This window comes from Ambystoma mexicanum, chromosome 8 (assembly GCF_040938575.1).
Source record: "Ambystoma mexicanum isolate Mex_15411 chromosome 8, UKY_AmexF1_1, whole genome shotgun sequence".
Taxonomy (NCBI): domain Eukaryota; kingdom Metazoa; phylum Chordata; class Amphibia; order Caudata; family Ambystomatidae; genus Ambystoma; species Ambystoma mexicanum.
The window spans coordinates 348,308,701-348,335,277 of NC_090929.1; the positions used below are offsets into that span (position 1 = coordinate 348,308,701).

Sequence of the window (26,577 nt, forward strand, 5' to 3'; positions counted from 1 at the left end):
GTACTTGCCATTCGTGGGACTGTGACAAATCCCTGCTGAGTGTGTCCGCTTGTTTGTTTTGTATACCCGGGAGGCGGAATACTCAAAGCATTATATTGTTGTGACTGACCCAGTGCCAAATGATCTGTGCTTCTTGGGACAGGGTGTTTGACCGCGTTCCACCTTGTTTCCTCAGGTATAACATTGTGGTTGTGTTGTCTGTGAGGACTCGTACCACCAATTTCTTGATTAAAGGGAGGAAGGATTTCAGAGCCAAATGTACCACACGTAGTTCCAATACATCTATGTGGAGGACGGATTCTTCGGGGGTCCATAGGCCTTTGACTTGGCGTTTGTCCAGGTGAGTTCCCCATGTGAGCCCCGTCATGGGAGGCGCCGGTCACAATCGTGAGATGGTAGTTGGGTTCCACAAGGGGCATCCCCTTTGCGATGTTGTAGAGGCATGTCCACCATTTTAGTGCAGTTGAGAGAGCCCGAGTGATGGCAATTTTGTCTGACCAGGAACCCTGGGTTTGGGACCATCTGGTGGCTAGAAACCTTTGCACTGGCCGCATATGCAGCCTGCAGTGGGGGATTAGCGGGATGCAGGAAGACATGGTCCCTAGGAGAGCCATGTATGTGCATACCATGACTAGCTTGTTTGGAGTGTAGGAATTTGCTAGGGTTATCAATTTTTTCACCCTGTCTGCAGAGGGCCTGACAAGACTTTGGTCTGTGAGGAACTGAGCGCCCAAGAACACCAAACCTTTTGAAGGAACTGTGCAAGATTTGGTTTCATGTATTGCAAATCCCAATTGTTGGAGAAGAGCTTCTGTTTGGCTCAGAGAAAACATGGGCTGCTAAAATGTTGGATCTCGAACCAACCAGTCATCTAGCTATGGGTAGACGTGGTGACCCTGCTTTCTGAGAAAAGCTGCTACTGGTGCTAAGCATTTTGTGAACGTCCTGGGTGCTGATTTTAGGCTGAATTGTAGTACTCAAAACTGGTAGTGGCTTTCGCCGAACTTGAACCTGAGATATTTTCGGTGTCTTGGATGTATTGGAATGTAAAAATATGCATCCTTGAGGTCGAACGCCGCCAGATATTCACGGGGCTGTATGGCCTTTATGACATCCTGAAGTGTCACCATCTTGGAGTTTGGCTTTTTGATGTTTTTGTTTAGCTTTCGCAAGTCCAGGATAGGACGCCACTTCCCGTTTGGTTTCTTGACGACGAAGTACCTGGAGTATAGTCCCTTTCCCTTTGCTGAATGAGGAACACTTTCGTTTGCCTGTTTCGTTAACATTTGACACACTGCCTGTTGTAGAATTTGAAAATGCGGGTGTGATACCTTTATGGGAGGTAACAGTATTTGTGGATGTTTGAATTCGAACAAGTGGCTATGCTGGATGGCATCTAGCACCTATCTGTCCTTTGTTATTGTTTGCCACTTGCTGAGGAAACACGCCACATTTCCTCCCACATGTCTGCCCCTGAGGCAGTGATTTTTGGGACTTGTTCTGCCTACCCCTTTGAGAGGTGGCTGATCCGTGCTTTCGGTGTCCTTGGTGATACTCCCGGCTGCGCTGGGAGGACTGGTAATTTCTCTTGTAGCCCTGAGAATAGAATCTGGATTTGTTGTCATTCTTGTTATTCCTTGAGGACGAGAATCTAGAATTCCCTGAGGCTCCTCGAAAGAACCGAAAGGACCGCCTGCCCTCTAGCTTAGTAAGAGATCTTGCAGTGTCCGAGTCTGCTTTCATGGTTTTGAGGGCCTCATCAATCTTGTAACCAAACAAGTTTTCTCCTTCAAATGGCATGTCGACCACCTTGTGGTGAACCTCTTGCCGGAAATTGGTGCAACGTAGCCATCCTTGCCTTCGGAGGACCACCCCACTGCCAATTTCTTTAAACCCTGTTTCAGCAAGATCTAAAACGATATTAATGCTGGATTCGAGGCTTCTTCCACTTCACGCACCAGCGCCATGGCTTCCTTCCTCTGTTGCTCTGGTAAGTGTTCTAATATAGTAAGTCCTGTGGAGAAAGGGCTGGACTCATTGCTGTTGGGCTGTGGTGAGTGGACTGCGCCATTACTCTCCTGTTCCCTGTGCTGAGCTGCTGAGTGAGGTGCATGTGCCTTTAAGGTCTGAGACCAGCTGACCTTAAATGGCCACCTCTTGCGCCCTTGTGGCATAAGCCCTGTGGAGAAAGGGCTGGACTCATTGATGTTGGGCTGTGGCTAGTGGACTGCGCCATTACTCTCCTGCTCCCTGTGCTGTGCTGCTGAGTGAGGTGCATGTGCCTTTAAGGTCTGAAACCAGCTGACCTTAAAAGGCGGACTCTTGCGCCCTTGTGGCGTAAGCCCTGTGGAGAAAGGGCTGGACTCATTGCCGTTGGGCTGTGGCTAGTGGACTGCGCCATTACTCTCCTGTTCCCTGTGCTGTGCTGCTGAGTGAGGTGCGTGTGCCTTTAAGGTCTGAGACCAGCTGACCTTAAAAGGCCGCCTCTTGCGACCTTGTGGCGTAAACCCTGTGGAGAAAGGGCTGGACTCATTGCTGTTGGGCTGTGGCGAGTGGCGCCGTGCTGTGTAAGACACTCTCGAACGATGCTCACACAGGCCTCTTAGGCCGCCCCTCCCCGTCCCCTATTCTCAGAACACGCGCACAGAAGAAACGCGAGCGTCCTGGAGACAATGGAGAACGCAGTACGATCCAGAAGCAAACCACAATTAATGTAAGTCGTTTCTTCTCATGTAACTCGACAAGCGAAGAGCCTAGGGCTCCAGGAAGCGAGGACTGTACCCATAGTGAGCCCTTAATAGGTCCGATTAGGGTGTGTGTGGAACTGGCACATCATGCCGAATTGTGCTACCCCGCTGCTTGTATCACAGGCACTAACTTCAGCAACACACACCAAATTAATGTTCACTCAATCACGCCACTTGTACAACAACTGCAGACCAGCGAGCTGTGTAATAATAAGCCACACTATGGCACAGACTCTGACACAGAGGTGGTGACACACTTACAATGTGAGGGGGGGCCGTTCAGCCACTGGCGTTCCCGGGGGCTAGTGTCGGAGCTCCTTGTTGTGATTCCGCGGCAGCGACTGGGTCTGGTCCAGCGGTTGGAGTAGACCTGCCGGTGTGCAGCGACGTGTGTGCCGGAGGCGCGCAACCCACGGCGAGCCCCTCACTTGAGGCCGGCTTCGAGCTGACAGCGAGTGGTCGCTGTGGACTCCTCGCGCGCCCTCCCTCCCCTGTGGAGGCTACTGGAGAAACGCCCTGCGATGACGTCTTCTCTGAACTAGTGGGCGTGGACTCTCATTTGGGCTATCCCTCGAGCACAAGCTCGCCTGCTCACCAAAGCAACACGCTGTCAGAACGGAAATCGATTGAAGTTGAAGTACTCAACGAGGACACCCTCTGTTTAATGCAAGGGGTTAAGAAAAATCAATCTCACGATGGGAAACGGTGTCACGGACACGAAGAGCGTTGTGACTCCCTGGGGGTGGCTAACAATATCTTGCACAGTAATACATATGAACAAGGTCCGTGCCAGCAAACCAGGGATGAATGCACCGTTGCAATGTGACCAAACACAGAAAATAGCTTTGAAACGCCATAACGCTGATCTGAACGAACCTAATGAAGACATATGGCCTAATGTTTGCTACAAACACAGGAAGCCGGCTGACAAAGCATCTGGGGGGCCCTTCAGTGGGACTTCAGATAACGAGCTATAGTTCAATCAGATGCATTCTCAAAAGAGACTGCCACCATCCAAAAAGTTGGAGAAGGTACCAACCATTCAGAGGGGCCACAATCCTCATTCTTCGGACTCAATGGCCTCAGATATTCAAGACCTTTCTGACTCTTCCATCATAGAAAGACCCTACCCGAAAATACGGCGGGGAAGAGCGCACAGGAAAAAGAAATGGGTCAAAAAGGGTCACGCAGACCTGTGCCCCTGAGCAACTCGAGGCAAGGTTATTACCTGCACTACAAGCCACAATAATTTCCTCTACGGCAATGTCTTTAGCCCTGTTCATGAAATTATATGAGAACCTGAACGACTGAATGAAAGATCTGACCACATTGATGGCTCTTATGAGCACCAAAGTGTCACACGTAGAACAAACATGCTGCAAGTCATCCACTAATTTCAACAAAGGGCTAAAAGGTCTGGATGCTGCATATAAATCTCTATGTGACCAGAGGAACAACGTCTCTGCTGACAAAAAACTATTGCCGGAAGTGGCAAGAGAAGCCATTTCTCTATTTCGGTACGAGGGCCACAGCCAAAAAGGCCAACCCACACCTAATGCTCTCAACGATAGGAGCACTTTAAGAAGGGACTTAAAGTTGCCCTTAATTGAACAGGTTAAGGAGACGATATTACCTTCCTACAAAGTTCCTGAGGGGGAGCATAGTACTGCAGCGAGTGCCTCACAGGGTGCTGTGTCGGCCAAGATAACCCCGCAACGTAAAGCTTTTGACGCAACTGTGCCCGAGTGCGATGGATGCTTCATAACGGCTCAAACACCTCCTAAAACTCTCCTTACATCTATGCAAGGTCCGGACACCAGTATACCGTTGGAGCATGAGAACATTGTGGAGATTTCATTTAACGCTGCCTTTGAGCAGGCTAGAGCATGCAAGAGGCAAATGATTAACGACAACCAAATAGCATCAACCTCCACCACGGTACCCCGAGAAATAGCAGAAAAACAAGGTGCAGAGAAGCCTGGTGTGTTTCCAATCTTTGGAGGTGATACGCAGGCCCCTGTGGTATTATTAGAACCAAAAATCAAACCTAAGAACCTCAGCAAAAAAACAAAAAACCTGCCTATAAGGAAAGTCAACAAAAACACAGGAGCAAGAAAGTTCCTGAGGAACATAAAATTAGTGCAAATAACAACTAAGGAAGTGGCAAAAACTCTGCAAACTGAACCCATACAGAAAGTGGACCTGACAAAAGAATGAACCACACCTCAAGGTGTGGTGGATATTGAAGCACTAAACCACGAGATACCGGCAGAATGATTAAATATGTCCACATACGACGGCAGAGAGCGTGACAAGGTAGTGCACAACGCCTCAACAACGGCAGCTGCGAAAAATAAGACCAAGCAAGGTAACATTTCATCAGAGCCGCGCAACGACATTAAGGGATGTCTGTTTGCGGCAGATGTAAACTCAGCCCACCAAGCTGATAGGAACGACACCGAGCAGGCTGTCGGGTCTAAAAGTGTGAGAACTTGTTGCTTTGTTAATGGGTTAGCAAGTCCGGACACCGGACCATATGCCCCTACCAGCCCACCATTTATAACAATGCACGAAAAGAGGTCAAAACAATGCTTACCTTAAAAAAGCACTCTGCGTGAAGGATGCGATACCACCGTACTCCACACGAGCTGGAACGGGGATGTTAATGATCTTATCCCGCACAATGCTCGTAGGACCAACAGTAATTCCATCGAGAGAAAATTGAACATGACTGGAAGGGGCGACCTACGAGACTATTGTGAGAAACGCCAAGCGCCTAAAAGAAGTCACACAGGAAAGGCGCACGATAAGACCCAGGCCACCAAGGTGATGATCGAATGTCTCGATCCTAAGGACAAGCTGATCCTTAACCGAGCAAACATTATCCGACTATGTCACCTCATACCCAGCCTACGCGCAATAACATCAAATGACCTAAGGATCGTTGAATTCCCGAATGAAAGAAGCAATGACAAAGTAATTCTCCACGTGTCATCATCACTGATAGCTGCAACAATAACTGACACCAACGTAGCACTAATTTCACTGGGGTTCGAAGTATACAAGATGGAAACATCACGTACGGACCAACCTACCACGAATAATGGTGTCAATCACAACTCGCTAAGCTGTCTGCAACAGAGTACCCTGTTACGCGTCCAGAAGAAAGACGGGGAATATCTCCCACAAGTCACAGAGACAAGGATGGTTGGAACCGGGCAGTCTGCGAGCACTTCGGCTGAGCCTGTACACTTAACTAGAAACAACATCAGTCCATCGACAAATGAGCCGGGGTGCTCAGTTGACGCCATCAAATTGCCTATCAGAATCACCATACGTGGAGATACACGCCCCGATGCACCGTGTGATGGCAGCAACCGACACTCTAACGTAACACAGGACAATGTAGAATGGGGTTGGTTAGCCGCCTCACTCAATAAGAACGACAACGAATAATGCCAGGATCCGCCGCCTTTATGCGTATGTACAGTCACCTTTTGGAATATGCGTGGCTTCATGCATTTGTTCACTTCGAATTGGTTGAGTGGTTTGAATATTGTCTGTTTGCAGGAAAGCTGGTTAACGGAAGTACCAATCTCACGTGTTTATGAAGTGGCCATGAACCCGGCTATAAAACTGGAGAAAGGGCGTCCGATGGCCGGCCTGGTTACATTAGTTAGCAGGGCCTCTGGCCTAAGCATTGTAAAGTCCGTCAACCACTCCTCTTTCATTCAGGCAATCACGATAGGAAGGAGATCCAAGGGCGATGAAGACCCAGAGGAAATTACTCTCCTAAACGTCTACTTGAACCATCTGATGGTGGGTAAAACTGAATTCCTAGAGGAGATATCAATAGTGGATCTCCTGCACGAGTCCAAAGACTCCGCGAACATCATGATCTGTGGAGATCTAAACATTGATTTGTTTTAACCTGCGGGCGCAGAAAAAAAACTGCTAGCCAAAGAATGGACTGAAGAGATGGACTCAAGACAAATGCAGATGTTGAATGGCAACACACTGGGAGATATTCCACCATCAACAACTTGGCATCGCGCTAATTCAACATCCACAATTGACTATGTGTTCGTGTCCTCCAACCTACATGCCCGAATTAAATCGTTTAGAATTACGAAGAATGCCAGCAGTGACCACAACATGCTAACGACTGACATTGTAATGTCACTGAAAGAGGGTGCTTTGAGGTGGGATCACAAAGTTCTAGCCGAAGCAAACAGGGTCAGACTACACCTTGAAACGCATGAGGTCGCTCAATTGTCTCCTGCTTACTGCCAGCATAGTACTCAAATGGAATATGACCAGCTATTGCTACAATATAAACCTCAGAATGTAGGGCTGAAATATTTGAACTTCACCCGCAAACACTGGTTTGACATTGAGATACAAAAACACAAACGGCAGATGAGACGTGAGATCCGTCACGTTCAACCTCTTGAACTAGAGTCTCGAAAACTGAAAACTAGATCCATAAAACAGAGGTATAAGAACTGGCTAAAGTCCCATCTACACTCGACCATTCAAAACGACGCTGAGCTAATGTTAGCCGCATTAAAGAACAAAAACGAGTTCTGGGGGTTAATCAACATGCAGGCTCCGCAAAGATCCCTTCAAGTTTGTTTGGTGAGTGAAATAGAATGGATATCTCACTTTGGTGCGTTATATAAAGGATCTAAGGTAGAGGACCGTGCAAATGCACCACCAATATTCTCACCACGATCACTCTCCTTCTGTAAAAATGACATTGAGAAGATCATCATGAAGGCCAAAAACTCGAGAGCCTCTGGCCCGGACGGCCTCACAAACTACACCATCAAGCAGCATCCGGAGATCTGGGACGATATTTGTGTCACCTTATTTGAAAGAATAAATAAACTGGGTCGGTCTCCTAGATCTTGGAAGTCAGCAATTATTGTGCCGATTTTTAAAAAAGGAGATAGATTGAATCTGAAAAACTATCGGCCGATAGCACTGCTGGACATATTGGGAAACATTTACGCCACTATCCTGCAGCAAAAACTAGTGGAGTGGGCAGTAAAAACATCACATGTAGACTCCCGGCAGGCCGGCTTTGTTAAACAAGTAGGCTGTTCTCTAAACCTTTTGTTATTGAATTTGATAAAAATGGAGGCCCTGAAATCAAATACTACAGTATATGTGGCGTTTATTGATTTCTCAAGCGCCTTTGACACTGTTGACAGGGATCTCTTGTGGGCCAAACTGCAATGGTGGGGTTGCCCCCAAGATCTAGCAGAGGCTATTAAGGAGCTTCACACAAACACATCCATCAAAATCCGCTTAGATCCATCTGGGTTACTATCAACTGAAATGAAAACCTACAACGGAGTAAAACAGGGATGTCCGCTTGCTGCAGCTATATTCAGCCTATTCATATCAGATATAGGCATTGCAATAGACGCTGTAAATTCCTTTCCACCTAAAGTGAATAATTCACACGTAAATTGGCTGCTTTACGCTGATGATCTAGTAGTAATGGATGTAACACCTGTCGGTCTACAAAGGAAACTCGACGCCATACAATGCTATGTAAAAGAAAATCGGCTGCTGATTAACACCAAAAAATGCAAGATACTAGTATTTAAGAACATGAGAGGGCATGTTTCGAAAGGCGAAAAAAAACTAAAATGGTTTCTAAATGGGGACGTAATGTCCACACCAACTAGCGTAAAATACCTGGGAATGGTAATGAGCTTGTGTATCAACGACGGACCATGGATCTCAGACACAAAAAGGAAATGTGTTCAGCTGGCGAGTCAAGCCCTCATTATGAAAAGGACATTTTGGAAATGTTCGCTTGAACCGCTGCAGCTGTTTTACCAACAGAAAGTTATTCCTGTGTTGATATACAGGGCTGAAAATGCGCTGGGCTGTTCCCATGAAGTATGGTCCTCCCTTGAGAACCAATTCTGGACGAAAGTTCTAGGCTTGTCAAAGGGGACAAAGACTGCTTGCATAAGATTCGAACTAGCCCTAATATCCATCCAGGCAAGGATCAGCTGGAATTTGCTATCCCTGTATCGCAAAACTCGCTCCTGAGAAAACATTCCTCAGTTTGAAATTCTTTACAACACACCAGTATCAGAGCAGAAATTGGTATCCTGTGGATGCAGAGATGCGAATGCTTGCTGGTAGAATTCGACATTACGCCAACCTTGCTCCACGAAAACCCTAATGCCGCAAAACTGAAAATCTGGCGCCTCGATTGGGATCGAACCTGCACAGAAAGAACAACAGAAACGCTGATGACAGATGCGCCTGCAGAAACTTGCACTTTTAATAAAGTCCAACGCTACATTTCCGTATTCCCGAACCCCAATGCTCGTAGACGCTTCATGTTATTTCGACTGAACTTGTTTAAAACCAAAGAACGTCTAAGAACCTGGAGCTGCAATAAGAACCGAAACCCCATGTGTACATTCTGAATAAAGGAAGCGGAATCACTGAAGCATCTAGTGCTTTTCTGCATTAATCTTTGAAACGAGAGAACCGTGTACCTAGGCCCTTGGAGCTCAAGCCACCCGTCCTTGTGTGCTGACAAATGGTGGGGTCACATGTACAATGGAACTGATCTAAAACTCTTAATCCCACTAACGCACTTTCTAGCCATAATTGAAAACCGGCTGAGCTTGAACTCTGGTGCACAGGTAGCCGAACGTGTTTAAAGGGGACTTGGGGAAATCTGATGTTTGTACATTCAAGGGAGTGGGGACTAGGGATTTCTGAACGGGCATGGGAACTCGTGAAGTTTGATGCATGTTTGTCTCTTCGAAAATGATTTTAAAGGTTTGTACAAACCAATAAAATAAAATAAAAATATATAGGAGCCAACCAATGCCACATTTCTCGATCGTATCGAGCAACTATAGCGAGGGCATTTGCTGCTTTGACAGTTGTTGCACCAATAGCAAGCACGTTCTTACTGAAAGCATCAGTTTTCCTTCCTTCATTGTCTGGGGGAGTGATGCATTTGTGCTGCGTACGAGCCTTGCGACCTGCTGCCGCTGACACCACCGGCTCTGGAGTGGGTTAAGGTGAGACATTTTGGTGTTGTTTCAGGTGCCTTCAACTTTTTATCCAGTCTCCCTTTAATTGTCGGCTCTCTAAATGGATGTTTAAGAGTGCGAAGACCCCCCTGCCAAACATGATCCATGATGGGTTTGGAAAACAGCTTTCCTGCTCTTCCCCATGTGGTCAAACAGGAAAGAGTCCTTCATTTCTTCTTCAAGGATTAAGCCGAATTCCTTGCACGCCTTAGAAACCATGGAGTGGAAAGTCCCAATGTAATTTGGAGGCAAGGGTTGAGCAGGACTACCCTGCATATCTTGCTCCGGGTCATCCGTGTCCCACGTGTCGGCTCTGTGAGGAGACGAAGATGTGGTGGAGCTTGTGTCCTGAGGACCAGTGTCCTGGTCTGTGTCTACCAAGTCTCTCTCTTCTTGCTTGCATATACGTGGACTGTGTCCTCGTGAAGTGGAGGTCTAGGAGGGGATTGAGCTTGTTTGTCTTGAACCCTAGAGGGATGGCCTGAATCCCTTAGATGTTGCTGCCCTGGCGTACCTTAGTCATTTCCGCATACATCTGTGGTTGCGGGTGGAAGCCTGGCATTGAGCTGACCCAATAAAGGCTGTAGTGTGGAAAGCACTTGCAGGGAGAGCAAAGATTGTGGATCTAGGAGGGGGTATTGTGGATTCATACCTCCCATTCCCGATGGTGTTGCAGGTAGAGCAGGCGTCTGAAATCTTAGAGGTGTGTCTTCTCCTCTTGACAGTAGGAGATCAGAATGTTATTTACAATGTTGGTTTATTTTGAGCAATACAAATACAGTTAATAATGAAATGAGAGATTCATCCGATTACCAAATTAAGCAATAACAATAGCAGTTAGTAGTACTGCTGAGCAGCAGTAATAGTAGACAATAATACAGATCTATTTTCCTTCAGACGTTTGAAGATAGCCCAAAAACTAAGCGTTCTTGGTTGACTCAGCAACCTCAAATAGAACCCACCTGCGCTATTGCAGTATACAGTAGTTCTGAAGAAACAAAGCACGGTAATAAACATACTACTTACTGGCTTGTCTGAATCTTCTGTAAATGACGAGTACAATAATTCCTATCAGGCACACGGCCACAGCAGCTCCAATCACCATCCCAGTTAGCTGTTAACCAACAAATAAAAAGAAGTCATGAACATCTCCTACAGAAGTGATTAATATAGATCATGTTTTTTTAGGGAGTACGACAGGACATCACCATGCTTAAAATAAGTGTAGAAGTAGAACAGAATGATTAGGTCAAGAATGTGTTCAACTGATGAGGAGTGCGAGGCAACAATGAGTGGATGTTTAACACTAAATGGAGTGGTTCATAGGGGGCGATTTCAACTTGGCTCCCGACCCAAACCTGGACAAATCGCTCCCTCCATCGAAAGAGGATTTCAGCAAAGCCCTTGCCATGGCGGAATTCCTAAGGGAAACTGACACTATAGATGTGTGGAGACTGGCCAACATGGGAGAAAGGGATTACACTTTCTTCTCCCACGTTCACCTGGGTCACTCACGGATCGATCTGCTTCTAATCTCAAGCATCCTCATACCCTGCGTCGAATCCATCCAAATCGGGCTCAGAGCCCTCTCGGATCATGCTCCAGTCATTTTGAGCCGCCCCAGAGACAATGGAAACTGCAAGACCACATTCTATCTGACATCGCAATCAGAACAGAAATTGCAGAAGCCCTCAAAAATTATTTCAGGGAAAACACCACCAAAGACTCCTCGCTGGCCACGATATGGGACGCTATGAAACCTGTCATCAGGGGCACGGCGAACGACTGCACAGCTCGACTCAGACGACTTGGCAAGCTGCAACAAGACGCACTTGAAGCGGAGGTGGCAGAAGCGGAAAACATCCTTAAACGAGGCCCGAACAGGAAAGCGAGCCGCATGCTCCAGAGGGCGAAACGCTCCCTAGAAATGCATCTGGCCGACAAAGCGGCCAGGGCGCTAACATACACTAAACAGTTTTACTATGTGCACAGCAACAAAGCAAACCGGCTCCTGGTCCACAAACTAAAAAAGCTACGAACAAGAAACCTCATCCATAGCCTCGCGGATGCGCAAGGGACTCTTCGTTACTCCATCAAAGAGAAAATTGAAATCATGGCTTCCCATCACAGAACGATTATGTCGGGTGCTCCCACGGCCAAAACAGCACAAGCCAAATATCTGGCAGAAGCACATATTGCCGCCCCATCCCCACAACTTGAGGCCCTGGAGGCCCCCTTCTCGGCAGAAGAAGTTAGTGAAACCATATCTAAATTGAAAAATTCAACCCCTGGCCCAGATGGGCTTACAGCCCAATTCTACAAAAAATGTTCATATATCCTATCTCCCCACCTGGCTACCTTATTCAACTCATTCCTCTCCTCAGGCACGACCACCCCCTCAATGGAAGAATCAATAACCGTACTCCTGCCGAAGCCTGGAAAGGATCGGAGCCAGTGCGCCTCCTATAGACCTATCACCCTTTTGAACTATGACGCAAAAATCTTCACCAAAACCCTCGCGAACAGGTTGGCCCCCTTGCTTCCATCAATTATCCACCCGGATCAGACGGGATTCATACCCGGCCGCTGCACCCATGATAATATAAGAAGAACCATCAATGTCATCGAATCTGCCAATAGGAGGGGGCAGGCATTGATGGTACTATCTTTGGACGCACACAAAGCTTTTGACATGCTTGACTGGGGCTACATCCGAAACTCACTCACACACTTCGGCTTCGGCCCAAACTTCATAAAATGGACATTAGCAAATTACCAACATCCCTCCACCAGCCTCAGAATGAATGGAGCTAAGTCCGAACCGATCAAAATCTCAAGAGGCACTAGACAGGGGTGCCCCCTGTCCCCCCTGGTATTCGCCCTCTCCATGGAGCCATTCGCGATCAGGGTTCGCCACAATGCAGGGATCCAAGGTCTGGCAATCAAGTCCCAAACATATAAAGCCGCCCTGTACGCCGACGAAGTCCTCCTCACCTTAACCAAGCCAGAGGAATCCATGAAAGCCCTATGGAAGGAACTGCTAGAATTTGGTGAAGCCTCGGGTTTTAAGGTTAACCTTACCAAGTCCACAGCATTAAGCATCAACCTTCCTAGCCAGCTACTATCGGACCTGGAGAAGGAATATCAGATCCCCTGGGCCAGAAAGAACCTCCCGTATCTGGGGGTCCAGCTTCCCGTCGCTTTAAGCAGACTATACAGAGCCAACTTCCCGGCACTCCTGAAAGAACTCAAAGCCGATCTCACACGCTGGCAAAAACAGGAGATTTCCTGGTTTGGAAGAATCACGGCCTTGAAGATGAACCTCATCCCTAGACTCCTGTACCAGTGTGCTGCCATACCCACCACAATCCCGAAGCAAGAGATCCAGAAGTTACAAAAGAACATCATGAGCTATATCTGGGAGGGTAAACAGCCGCGCATCCCGCGAAGGATCATGCTCTGGGGTCGGGAGACGGGAGGTCTGGGAGCACCCGATGTTGCAAGATATGTTCTGGCCGCTCAGCTCTCGTCGGCGTTCGCTTGGCTCCCCGCCGCCTCCAAGCCCCGCTGGCTGGGGCTGGAGGAGGCCTGGAGTCCAAGCCCAATAACCTCACTGCCACACCTGAAGGAACCCAGCGCAAACAAGGGCACGGGTCCTCTGTCGGCAACTGAAAACACAGTAAGGAGCTGGAAGAAAGCGGCGCGACTATGGAACCTCCGCGGCACGACGGGCCCACTCACCCCGGTTTGGGGAAACCCAGAATTCACCCCGGGCTGTAACCCCAGGAACTTCAGGAGATGGAAAGATGGAGGACTGGAGAGGATACAAGATTTTTATGAGGAAGGAAACCCCCTAGACTTCGAGGCCTGCAAGGCAAAATTCGACGTGCCGGAGAGCGAAAGATTCAGATACACCCAGCTCCGCCACTGGCTCTCGAGCAGGGAGATGAGGCGTCACGGAAGCAGGGCCCTTACAGCCCTGGAACTCACCCTCACAGGCTCCCCGCCACAGGGCAGAATCTCCACCCTCTACAAGCTCTTGGACAGAACAGACCCATCCCGCAAAGAACCATATATGCTGAAGTGGGAAAATGACATCAGGAGGCCTATCGATTTGGAGGAGTGGAACCATATCTGGACAAGAGCAAACAGAAGCTCGAAGTGTGTTTCCAACAAGGAAGGGGCATTTAAGGTATGCTTCAGGTGGTATCGGACCCCAGAGACACTCAATAAATGCAACCCCACGATTCCCCCGGCCTGCTGGAGAGGATGCCCAGACAAAGGCACAGTCTTCCATCTGTTTTGGTCATGTCCCAAGGCTATTCAATTCTGGAAATCAGTGCTGGATCACATCAAGAAAATCACAGGACTCACCATCCCATGGGACCCGGGCATCGCTCTATTGGGATCAAGCGGGGAGGGCCAATTCCCCCTCTCCGGGAACAGAGCAGAGCTATGCTCCCACCTGTTGACGGCCGCAAAAATCTCCATAGCTAGGCTGTGGAAAAATCCAGAGGGCCCAGCAGTACAAATGTGGTGGACGAAATGCTGGGAAATAATTGCAGCAGAAAAAATAACTGCCCTCCGGTTCGGAAATAGAGACAAATTCTCCCAAACATGGGCTCCCTTTTTGGACTACACCCAGAAATTCCCAGGGTTGGCACGACAACCCCCCTCCCTACGATGGATGGACAAAATTGAATAAATACAGAGGGGACAATGCAGAAGCAGAGGTACAGAATGGCCTAAGGTCCTGCCGGCTATTAAACCCAGGAATAACGCATCAAGGCCCGGACAATCTGACGCTCACCGCCACCTACGTATGACCCAGTGCCTAAAGAACATACAAGGATCCCTTCTCGCCCACTTGTAACCTATCACCGCCCACTAGGGCTAGACTAACCGCTTGCCTTTCCCCTTGAACTGTCCCCTGACCTGTTATTACTGTTGTTTTGTTATGAAGGACATTGTCCTTGTTGTTTTACTACTTGCACCTCGAAGCTCAACGTCGCTGCTCGCAGCGCTCTTTATGTACTCGCAACCACTCGATGCAATGTTTGTACAAAAACCAATAAATATATATTTTGAAAACACTAAATGGAGTGAAAGATGGTAAATGTTAAAACAGAGCTGTGGCCAACTTTCTACTGTCGTTTGAGAGTTTAATGGCTCATGGTGTTTGTTCATATGACTGTTGTTAGTCCTCAACTGGCTAAAAAGAAGGTTTGCTATAATGCATCATGCCACACTCTTGGTTGACACGTAACAAATAAATGAAGAGACCCTTTTGACATGCAAGAAATGCAAAATTAAACAATAAAATAGCCCTACCAGGCCCCTTTACACTATTAGTTCACTTTTGACGCAAAAGGAAATAGCACCTTTTTAAAAAAATCTTTCTTTTATTTTCATCAACAATCTAGAAAACTGAGTTAACTGGTTGCTGTAACGGAAAGAGTGATGGAGGTAAGCTCAAAAAAGCTTTGTCAGTCTGTCACCCCCAAATAACATCCCAATTTACCATACAGGTTTTTGAGACAGCATCTCGGGGTCATGTATGGCAACGTCCCCTACATAAACCATCTCCCTCACAATGACAATTAAAGAAATATACTGGTAGACACATAAAAGGCAGATAATCCAATGAAAGAAACATATTGGTTGACACTCTACTGGCTAATAATTCTGAAAATCTGCGAAAACACTAATGTCTATAATGCCCCATCACCCAAACATTTAAGGATAATAACTATAAATCTTGCTATCTACGCATTAAGGGCCTGATTCATAGAATGTTTCTCAATTGGATTGCGCCATTATAAAACACTTCTGTGAATCAGGCCTTAAGAGTTATGAAAACATCTTAACGAAAAGATCTCCAATTATAATTTTTTCATAAGTAGATCGAAACATACATTAATAAATAATAAGCATAGCAGGTAAAATCAGAATTATTTACATTTGGTAATGATAAAAGAGAAAGAAAACAAAGAAATTAGAACAGTGGGGCATGTACAAAAAGTATCCGTCAAAAACTCAATCTTTAGAATAAGATATATTAGCATTGCATAAATCATGAGCCATGGCCAATAGACTCAAAGGTAAAACAGATTTAAGCAGGCGATTATTTGATGCTTGGGCTCTACAGATTCAGACTTTTAATGAAACCTGAAAGGGCCAATCCCTCATGAATAAATGTATGTAGAGACAGCGCTTCCATACCCACTCTTCATTGTAGATTATACATTTCGCATTCAAGGGCGTGAGAAATTTCGCTCTTAGGCTCTCTAGTGGCACACACTCAAGAACTAAGTGCCTTAAGGTCTCCAGTTTCTTAGAACAAAACCTACAATATGCTGCTTCCACTGGAATTAAGGACCTCCTCACTTGAATTTCCCTGGTGGGGAGCATGTTCCACCGTGCCCTAAGTAGAGTGCCTCTATAGAATCTGTTTGGGAATTGGAGCAGAATCTTCGTTAAAGAGCCTCTTCATCTGTGCTCATGCTTCAAATGGCTCAAGGAGGGGTAAGAATGAAAGTCCGGAGTCCAACCATAGTCAAATAAGGCGCGTTTGGCCTTCATAGGATTCTCAATCAAGGTCTCCAAAGTCACACCAATCCCATCAAGGACCTGTTCTGATCTGTCCCTAATAGAGATGAGTGCCCGAGAGAAGTTCAAGTTTCTTCCCATTATATGGTACAGGGTATTCAGGATTGGAACCTTGATTTTTTCGAATAGAGGCAAAGACAAGCCCATTTTACCCGTGCCCACAAGGAGACAATCCCCAATTAAAATCGGATAGCCGATATGGGTACCGCATCCAGAAGCCCCAGTATTCTCCTCCAGATACGTCCCTAAATTCTGTTAAGAGTGTTACATACTTTATCAGACTTTAGTTGTAGGCTGTAGATCAGTTTGGGGACGATTTTACCCTGCAGGTTTGAGAGAAAATTTTCCAAACTTACTATCAATCCTAACAATCTGTGCTTCCAACAATTTTGCTTTTTGTAACAGAGGCTCAGTAACTACCCTAGAGTCTAGGTAAACCGAAAAATTAAAGCCCAGATATCGAACAGACTCTGAGAGCTGCAGGGGAATAGCCCCGACTTTGCCAGCAGACCCGTTGGTCTTCGCGCTCGCTTTTCTGAAGGAAAGGATCTTGGTTTTAATAGCATTGATGACTAACCCGTTACCTTTGGCATACGTCTCGAAGTTATTAAGAGATTTTTGTAACCCCACCTTGGTAAGATCAAAAATCAGGAGGTCATCTGCATAGGCAAGCCATACAATTTTTTCCTTGCCTATCTTTGGTGCAACAAGCCCTTCCTTCATAAGCGAGAGTGCAACATCTGAGAGATATTGGTTGAAGAGTCAGAGGGCCAAGGTACAGCTTTGTCTCACCCCGATGTAAGATCGTATTCTCTTTGAGAGGTCCCCCTTTTGGCTGAGGCGCACTTGAATACCGCAATTGTCATAGACCCCACTAATAAGTCTTACGAGCCCATCAGGCATGCCCCATTTTGCCAATTTGAACCAAAGTCTACCCCGGTCAGCGCAGTCAAATGCGGCAGTTAGATTGATTAAGCCATATAAGTACATCCGCCAGTTGTCATCCAGGCCTCTTCCTGCACGCATTTGAGAGCCAGGCCGTTGATATTGGTGGAATGGCCCTTCCTAAAACCAGTTTGAAATTGGTATAACGGATAAGAGATATTGGCCCATTCTTCAAGGTGTGAGAGCAGGTACGTCAAAAAGATCTTACAATTGCGTCAATAAGCGAGATGGTACGATAATTAGCTGGATCAGTCCTGCTACCACACTTGAAGATGGGTACCACGTGGGCTGTGTCCCAGGAGGTCCGGGTTACGCCTGTGGCAAGAATGTCCCAAAACTCCAGATACATAAGGTTAGCCCAAATATTTGGGTTGTCCTTGAAGGCCCGAGATCTCTTGCATTTAGTAATGAGATGTTGGATGACAGCAATGTCAAAATTGCCCCTCCTATTAAATCAGCAGCCATTGCAATATCAATAATAGGGAGCCCAAACATTTCCTAATAAAACTGTACCCATTCCTGTTCAGAGATCGAATTCAGTTGCGAGATTGCGTAGTTGGGATCTTGGCCATTTACAAAGTGCCAAAAGGCACTAACCTCAGAGTTAATCAGGATCCCCAGAATCATTTCAGCATCTTGTTGCAAGAGATGGGATTTGATCGAATTGCAGTAGTTTTTATAAGACTGCTTAGCTTTCCTAATTAGCTCCTTACAAATAGCCTTGTCTGAATTGGTGCGCTGGATTAGTTTCACTTCCCTCCTCAGAGATTATTTTGCTTCTGCTAGTTCAGGATTATAGTAATGAGTATGCCTAGCTGGTCCTATCCCCCTATTTCCCCTCCCTGCTACCAACCCAGAAACCAATGAGCCGACAAGTAACTGGAACTCGTGTGCATTGAAGTTGTTAAGCTTCCACTCATAAGTGGATCGATTGAGTGCCAGTTTGATGTTCAAGTTCAGTTGGCAGATGTTCCGATCAGTCCATCTAACTGCATTAGCTGCCACAATTGGCAGTCACTTGGAGCTGTGGCCGGAATTCTCTAGGGCAAAACGTCCAGTCAAACAACGCAGTTAAAATGGAGTGATCTCACCAGTCATTTCTCTCTACATTAAATGACCGGCAGAGGTTCTTCAGTAACGGGTCAACGTAGATGTAATCGATGAGAGAGGAACTATTGCCTCTACACCACATGTGCCACTCCCCAACAGAGTGGTAGTTGGTCTTCTTTCCCACTAGAGGTTGTAGTCCCCATACCTCCAAGTCTGCCTGCCACTTTTGGCCCAAATGTCTCTTTCCTGAGTGTCCATTTGATGTCTCATCTAAATCCCCCACATGTAGATTGGAGTCTGCATTCGGATCCCCCATGACAGTATTTTTTCCATTGAGATGGCTCCCAGCCCACTCATCAATCGCATGGCATACCTTATCTACAAATAGGTCTACCTGTTCAATGCCCCTTATGCCAATAGCTGTTCACTAATAAGATATTAGTCAGCCCATCTCCGGTGCAGAAACCCACTCACAGGGCACCAAATGGAAGATTTACAATTGCTGACCGCTAAGTCCCAGTGAGTTTTCAACTGCAATCAAGAACCCCTGAAGGCCTCCCCCCAGAAAAACCTTGGCTTGCTGAGTAAAAGCACTAACCATCCAAAATAGGTACTGAGGTCAGCCAAGTTTCCTGTAAGCAGATGCAGTTTGCAAGTCTTAAGATATTCATGCAGGGCACATTGGAGAAAAGATGAGAATTGCCTCGGGTGTTCCAAGATTTTAGACATAACGGGGCACCCTCCCAGACCTCACAGGTAACCTCTTCCTTTTCATGGGACCAGTTTTTGCCACAGGGAGGAGATTATAGAGGCCCAATCCACATCTTTCCCCCCACCTTTATGGTCTCTCTGGGCCATTTTCACTGGTACAGCTAATTGAGACACAATAGGTGGTACATCTCTGCTAGTAGGTAATCCCTCCTTCTCCCCATCCATTGACGACATTTCGAATCCCAGGTTCAATAGGGCTTCACTTTGTGCGAGGATAAGTTCCCTTACCAGTGTAAGGTTCACAAGAGAGAATATCAACCATTTTATTCCTCATCCAGGGAACAAACTACAACTAAAAGTTGTACTCTGTAAATACACTAATTATCTAGCATGAGATGCCAATCCTGAACCACCTTCAAGTAAACACATCCATCAACGGTTGTAAACAGATGCCAAGCTGAAGGATAAACGCAATACAAATTTCCTGAAATGTTATGGCATGGCCAATAACATGCCTGTGCCTCACGCTCAATCACAGTATATCTTCCTTCTACCTCTGATGACATCCTAGGAGCATATGCAATGTGTACCGACACAACATTCTGCCTCTGACTCCACACTGTCTCACTCCAGACTCAGCACAAATCTGTAGTGACTGTGAGAAACCTGAGGGTATTCTCCCAAGTCAGCCTCATGAATCCCTTATTCACGTGGCCTGGGAAGGGCCGATGCTCTCGGTCCCCAATTCCAGGGGCAAACAGAAGGGAAAGGATCACCTGGATGGGGGAACCACCCGGGGTTGTGCTCAGAGAAAAGCCTCAGGTGAGGCGCAGTATCATATCGCGGAAGAGGACGAGACCCCCTGAGGCCTTTGTAGGCTATACGACATCTACGTCCCTTCCTCTAAGTAAACTTCTCAGACCCAACTCAGAGAATCCTCTTGTTCCTGTTGTCCACCCTAATAATCCCGGTCATTTCCATTTGATTAGCAAACTCCACCCATCTCACCCTTCTCACTTTACCAATTCTCCTAGGACAAAGAGTATAATTTTCAGTGACAACCCCCCTTTTCCGACTCAGTCACTTTTTCATATCACGAAGAACAACGTACTAACACCCAAACCAATTACCTGACATGTCCCAATACATGCGTCAGGCAAAGTCAGGCAATTGACCAGAATCACACATACCTGACCGCCCTTTCCCTTCTGCACAGGGATAAAAGGTGGAGCACAAGAGCACAATACAAGCAAGGCAGACCGCACGTCGAGAGAGGTAACTCAGCACGGCAGTTCAAGAGGAGGAGAAAGATGGCGCAAAGCGAGAGGGTGACAAGGAGAGAAGCAACCTTGCTCTTTCAGACCAAGGCCCGTGAAACCTCTGCAGAAGGAATCTTAGGACCACAAACAATAGCCAGCAGCCAGCAGATGTCAACGGTACACGGGATCCTGCTCAGCTGATGACCAAGTCAGGGAGAGACGCTTGTCTCTGTGGTACCAACCTTGACACCATAGAGAAGAAAAACCGAGCGGTTCATCACAGCTGGTCGAGGGGAGAGCCGATAAGAAACCGAACTGTGTTGAACGAAAAATTGTAGCAAACGCCTAATTGAACTGTGAAAGCATAAAGAATTATTGATACAAAAAAGGGGGAAAACCAGCAACACAGGAGTCCGGCACCACGTGGGTGCTCACTCAGGAAACTTTAGGCGATTACCCGATTGTTGAAACTATTAATACCAGAAAGCCGTGGGAAAGGCAATAAAGGGGGTCAAAGTGGTCATACAGGTGGCCAGTGAAATCCTCTGTACAGTCGAAAGTCTTTGACTGACAGATGATTGTGAAGCTAAGGGAAGTGAATCCTGCCTCATAAAACTGATGACAACGTTGGCAAGAGTGAACCAGAAGGAGGGATGCCGATAAACAAGGGGCAACGTCTAACGTCCTAATATACAATGTGTTGACACAAGAATGAACGCGGCCGAGGGATGTCCGCAGTGAACGGTTTAAATAAAAGGACATTAAGATTTGTGAATGTCACAGCCAAAATTGCATTGAAAGCCATAGTGACCCCGACAGAGGGAGGCTGATATTCGAGAGGGGTCTCAGCCCGGAAGAGGGGGACCCAAGGGTGAGGAGCCATCACCCAGAGAGTAACCAGAAAATAACTTTTGTTTTGTTCTCTGAACTGTTGGCTCGTGCTGGGAAAGTTCGAGCGCGTGCCGAGCTCCAGAATAATACCTTATCACGTGCTTAAACGGGGGGCAGACCCAGACTACCGTATCCTGACTTATTATTTTTGAACCAATCCCTCTTTCTTATGAACATTATCCCACACTTCTTTTGTATTTAGCATAAGGATTGGCAATAGGTGTTTCTTAGTGTAGGCCCTTTTATTTGACAAGACGCCACTAGGACTGCCTTATTATTGTTTGATGGTCGAAGCTTGCGCCCATCTTAGATTTAGGTTTAGATTAGGCGTTTTTCCAACCTACCTATACAGTTTAATAAACACCCTTGAACTATGATCACTTGTCTGTCTTTACTGTTGCCACCATGAGTTCCTTACATGACATACATCCTTGCATCAGAGGAATCTCTACAACGTTGGGGCATGTGATGCATCCTGCTTAAGTATCTCAATTGCTCCTTCCAGTCTTCCCAGAGCAGAGGAGGAATGCCAAGCAAAAGGAGCAAACAAGGCGGTGCTATCAGGTTCTTCACAGTTCCCTCATACTGACACACTGAAATAGACAAACAGGAGGCGAGGTTGGGGCTTACTTTACTCTTTAGCCCTGAACCTCTCATCCACAATTTTCAGAAGGTTCTGAAGGGGCCGGGGCTTGCTTCATCATTATTTGGAGGGGCCAAAGCCTTTAACTTTACACCATTAAATGCACTATTATTTGACATCTCAGAGTACAGAACTGAAAAAAAACGGATTTGTTGCTGGAGGAACACACTCGGGCTGCACACAGCTGGGGCTTAAGAATGTAACAACAAGGATCAGCAACAGTGTTCTAGTATTCCACCTGCTGGGGTGTACACATCAACTTACTTACAAACTCAACATAACAATGTCCCCACTGTAGTGTAGGCCTTCTTGGCCTGATCCTTCTACTACATGTTGTATGGTGAGCAGGCTGGACTACAACGGCAGCAGTATCGCAGCACAGATTGAGGCCTACCATCCCTTTGCTCTATGGTGGAATGGCGATGGGCCCATAGAGTGTCTGCCCCCTTTGATGCCCACTCTAATGGTGTTTGCCCCCCCCTTTTGACTTTTTGGCCAGTCACCACCAAATGTTAAAATGGAAAGAGCAACACTGGTTAGCTTAGAAAAGCTTTATTGTAGTGCATAAACACCCCATGTGATGCCGCCCAACATGGTTCAGGGACTCATAACAGTCTTCTCCCTGAAACCGCACACTGGCTACTAGTAAAAAAAAATTAAATTCAAAGCCCTCTGCAACGCCCACAAAGCCTTACACATACAAGGCGTCGAATTCCTCCGAGCTAAGATCAGCCACTATCAGCCAAGAAGGGACCTAAAATCAAGCGAAGACCTACAAATAGAGACAAAACAGTACGGAAAAAGAAAATTCAGAGGCACAGCATTCTCATGTCTAATTGCTAACCTTTGGAACACCATGCCCAAAGGAATTAGAATCACAGAAGACCACATCACTTTCAGGAAACGACTCAAAACCTGGTTATTCAACAATGACAACCGCAAAGGAACATCAGCAGCAATAACATTGCAGACGAAAAGAAACACACTAAGGAACACGGTCACAGATAACAAACAGCAATATCATAGAGGACCAGAACACTGCGCCGCCCACCCAACATCCCCCATCTCACCGCACCCCCCCACCCCCTGGACCTCAGCAATGTCTGACATCTAGAGTGATCAACGAAGAGAAGGCTGCCCAACCAACAGGCAGTTTTGGGGATAACAGCGACACACAATTATGAACCAAGACAAACTCAAGAGAGGTAAAGCATTAAAACCTAAGCATCACCCTAACTGGCCCACCAACACAACTAGGGCCACCAGGACGAGCACCACCTCCTCTATCTAGTATAAGCCCCGCCGCGCACCCATTCAGCAATCGACCGGAAAACAGGTCTGCAAACAACGACCACGACTAACCAGGACGAGTAACCAGGAACACACTAGGTACAACCGTCCATCTGCCACCAAAACCTGCAGGGGAAATCAGCCTCCTGACCTGGAGAGGAGGCAAGATGGTCCAACAAATCACAACCAAGAACGTGGTTAGATACCAGTGAGCGGCAACAAAAGACCGACTCCAGAGGCTTCGCCAAACCGACCGACTTACTAACCAATTTTCGCCCGTTTCTGCTCCTCCAACATAACCAACGCCACTGCACATGACTAGGGGCTAGCCACACTACACATACAAAAACCAAGGATTAACCGAACGTCTGCACCCAACCAACTCTCTGAGAGTCTGGAAACACTAGAAGGAACTCCCTGGCACATAGTCCATAAATCCATCAACACTGCACGAACACATACCAACAAAATAGATAGTGAAACACCCAACAGCCATCCGCGACTCTGGACTCTTATGGATACAACTAACTAGTACACCAGACCACAACCCTAACATCACACGACACGCACACCAACACAAATACCAACACAAACCTGAGGCACAGAGTCCTACCCATTTTGTTACAACACACAGGGCCTCCTGAAACAACTCCCACATGCAAGACAATGGTCACAGAGGCCAGTTTCTCCTGGTTCAGAACCTATCCTATCCCCCCTAACACACCCAGCCTTCCTCTCTTGCAGAACCAAATGAGCACCTGGAGACTGCCCTTGGGTAGTAGTGGTGCACGGTCTAAATCAACATAACGTAACAGTATCCCTGAAACATTGCAATATACCCCCTTGGTCCTCAAAGTAGCATCACGTGGACTGATGTGACAAAGTTCCAGCATAAGACGTCTATAAACACCAATGTAAGCAGGCATAGATCCTCCATGACAACCTCCCCTAGGCCCCCACTCCTGACACTGCAGTATGACTGCAGTATGACCACATTGCTACAAATATATTGTAATTAAACATACTCGATCTGGAGAGGTTTCGAGAGAAAAAAGAAAGAAATCTATTGACAACACATCATATATTGCAGTACATAACTAGAAATCAATATTAGGTCACTCGAGGTAAACCCGGAACATTCAACCTTCCCGTTAACCCTTCCACAATTTAAGGTCGGCCAAGTCTTCAAATCGTTTAAACTTCATAGATTTATCAGTCAGTGATACATGATCATGGAAACATAAGGTCCCATGGGAAAGACCTCATTCATGAACTTGTCATTAAATAGAAACACCTCTTGTGTTAAACTCTTGTGTTAAACTGATGTGTGTGTAATTCTTACTTTACCAGCAAGAAACCTGTCAGACAAATGCAATGGCAGCACAATTTGAACTTTTAATCCTTCATATGCACTTCAACAAAATTACCATCCCCACAGGGGATGCCCCTAAGCATCCTAAACATTTGCAAGGTTTACCCACAACTCATCTTCCATTCAATCAAAACCTGCAAAACGCACTAGTCAACAGCATGCTCAACTTGTGTACAACAAAGGCATCCCCCTACTCTTTCCAATCCCCAGTATTCAATATCACTCTTCATTGATCCACTTCGAACTACAGGTTCGAGTAGGAATTTCTTTGAGTACAAAGTAGGACCCTCTTCAAAATCCTAACTGTGGGCTTCATGCTTATACGGGATCTCCAAGCTTAATCAAGCTCTTGCTCCACCCACCTCACACAACCATGTCCCTGTACACTTAACATTCTCTCTGCTTCCAACTCCTCTGCTGCATGACGATCCTAAGCCTCCAAAAACCTGTTGGTGGATCTGATCTCTCAAACCCTTTTCATTCCACTTAAATACCCTACCCTTTAACCCAATTGCCTGGACCAGCTTGAGCAGTTACAAGCTAACCCTCATAACATACCCATGGCCTTCACTATCCCACCACCTTTTGTTTTGGAATTCAACACTCTGAAGAACCAATGTAAACTCCCCTAAACATGCAGTACGCGTGTTTTCGCAGCAGTATTGTGTTCAACGCCCAACTGGAATGCATTTCTTTTCTTGCATTTGGCTGTAATCATTGGTTGCTTGCTGTGCACACCCAACCATTTGTCTACGGGTTAATGAAACCGCTGCCACTATTTTTTTCCTCAGACAACTAGTACATTAGATCTGTTCCAAGGGCACTAGCACCTAGCATAGAATATGTAAACATTGGCCAACAGTTGTCGAAAAGGGCATTCACAGAGCACTCAAGAGTCCAATCAATCTTTTAAAGCATAAGAAAGGCTAAAATTAGGAATAAAGTAGTTCACTTTCTCTACTTTTTCATGAAAGGAACGGAGGAGGATTTCTGCTTGGAACTTGCTCTAGAAGCAACAACAAAGTCACAAATATCTTGTAAAGAAAAATGATGCAAGATGTATTGACAAGGTTACCTTTTTTTGGTCAATGGCTTTCCTGGAACACACGGATACATTGAAAACTGAACCGCAGTAGATACCTCAACTACTGCAATCCGACTCCAGAGTCTGGTACTGCATTGAAAATGGTGCTGCTTTTCCAGGCCAGAATTTGAGAAATACCCCAAATAAGGGAGCATAAAAAAGGAGCCATGTATCTGTCCGAGAGCAGAGAAAGAAAGAGGCGGAATGTTCATGGGGAGAGGATGATCTGGCTTGTGTTTGGTCACCTTTCTTTTATGACCTTCTTTTTTGCTGCTTTGTGTTCGGAGACAATAAATATTGAACAATAAATGGCCTTCATATCTTTGATTAAAATTGAAAGCTCTGGTAAGCTTTGGAACTTCGAATCCCTGGAATGGGTAACATACGCAATACAAGGGGAACAGGCCAAATTCTTGCAGGAATGGGTGGCGATTTTGAACATTTTACAAGGAGACTTTACCAAACAATATTGCCCACATAAGATACGTCTGTTGGGAATCTCATGATAAAACTGAATCAAAGAATAACGGGCTCACGAGTGTACTGGGGGAGCGAGGTCTTTAAGGGGGGGGAGAGCAGTTGGGAAAGTGTGTGATATGAAATCTGTTTGTTATGTTTTGTTAAAAGCTCAAAATGAAAGATATTTGTATTTTCTCTTGTACATGCTGAACCTCTTTAGCTTTGACTATGCAAAAAGGGTAGCATAACAGTGTTCATAAGGTAGTGTAAGAAGAAGGGTGTTCTTCCCTGTTTATCAACATGCTCTAATCTTGCATGGTTATTAATATAGCAGTTGCTGGTCTTTGAATCCCAGTTATCTGACTAGATGAACATGAGCTGTGAACGTATAAAAAGAAATTTACAACTGTGTTTGAGTCTATAATCAGGCCGTTATAG

At 46.3% G+C, this 26,577-nt stretch overlaps 1 protein-coding gene across 3 annotated transcripts in view; it reads right to left on the reverse strand.

Annotated features, from left to right (window-relative positions):
* Positions 1–26,577, reverse strand: part of PNPLA7 (patatin like phospholipase domain containing 7) — a 2,986,886-nt gene that overhangs the window by 2,690,545 nt on the left and 269,764 nt on the right. For all 3 annotated transcript variants that reach the window (XM_069609797.1, XM_069609798.1, XM_069609799.1), the window contains one exon: positions 10,853–10,940. In XM_069609797.1, coding sequence (XP_069465898.1) covers positions 10,853–10,940 — 88 coding nt within the window. The remainder of the gene's footprint in view (positions 1–10,852; positions 10,941–26,577) is intronic.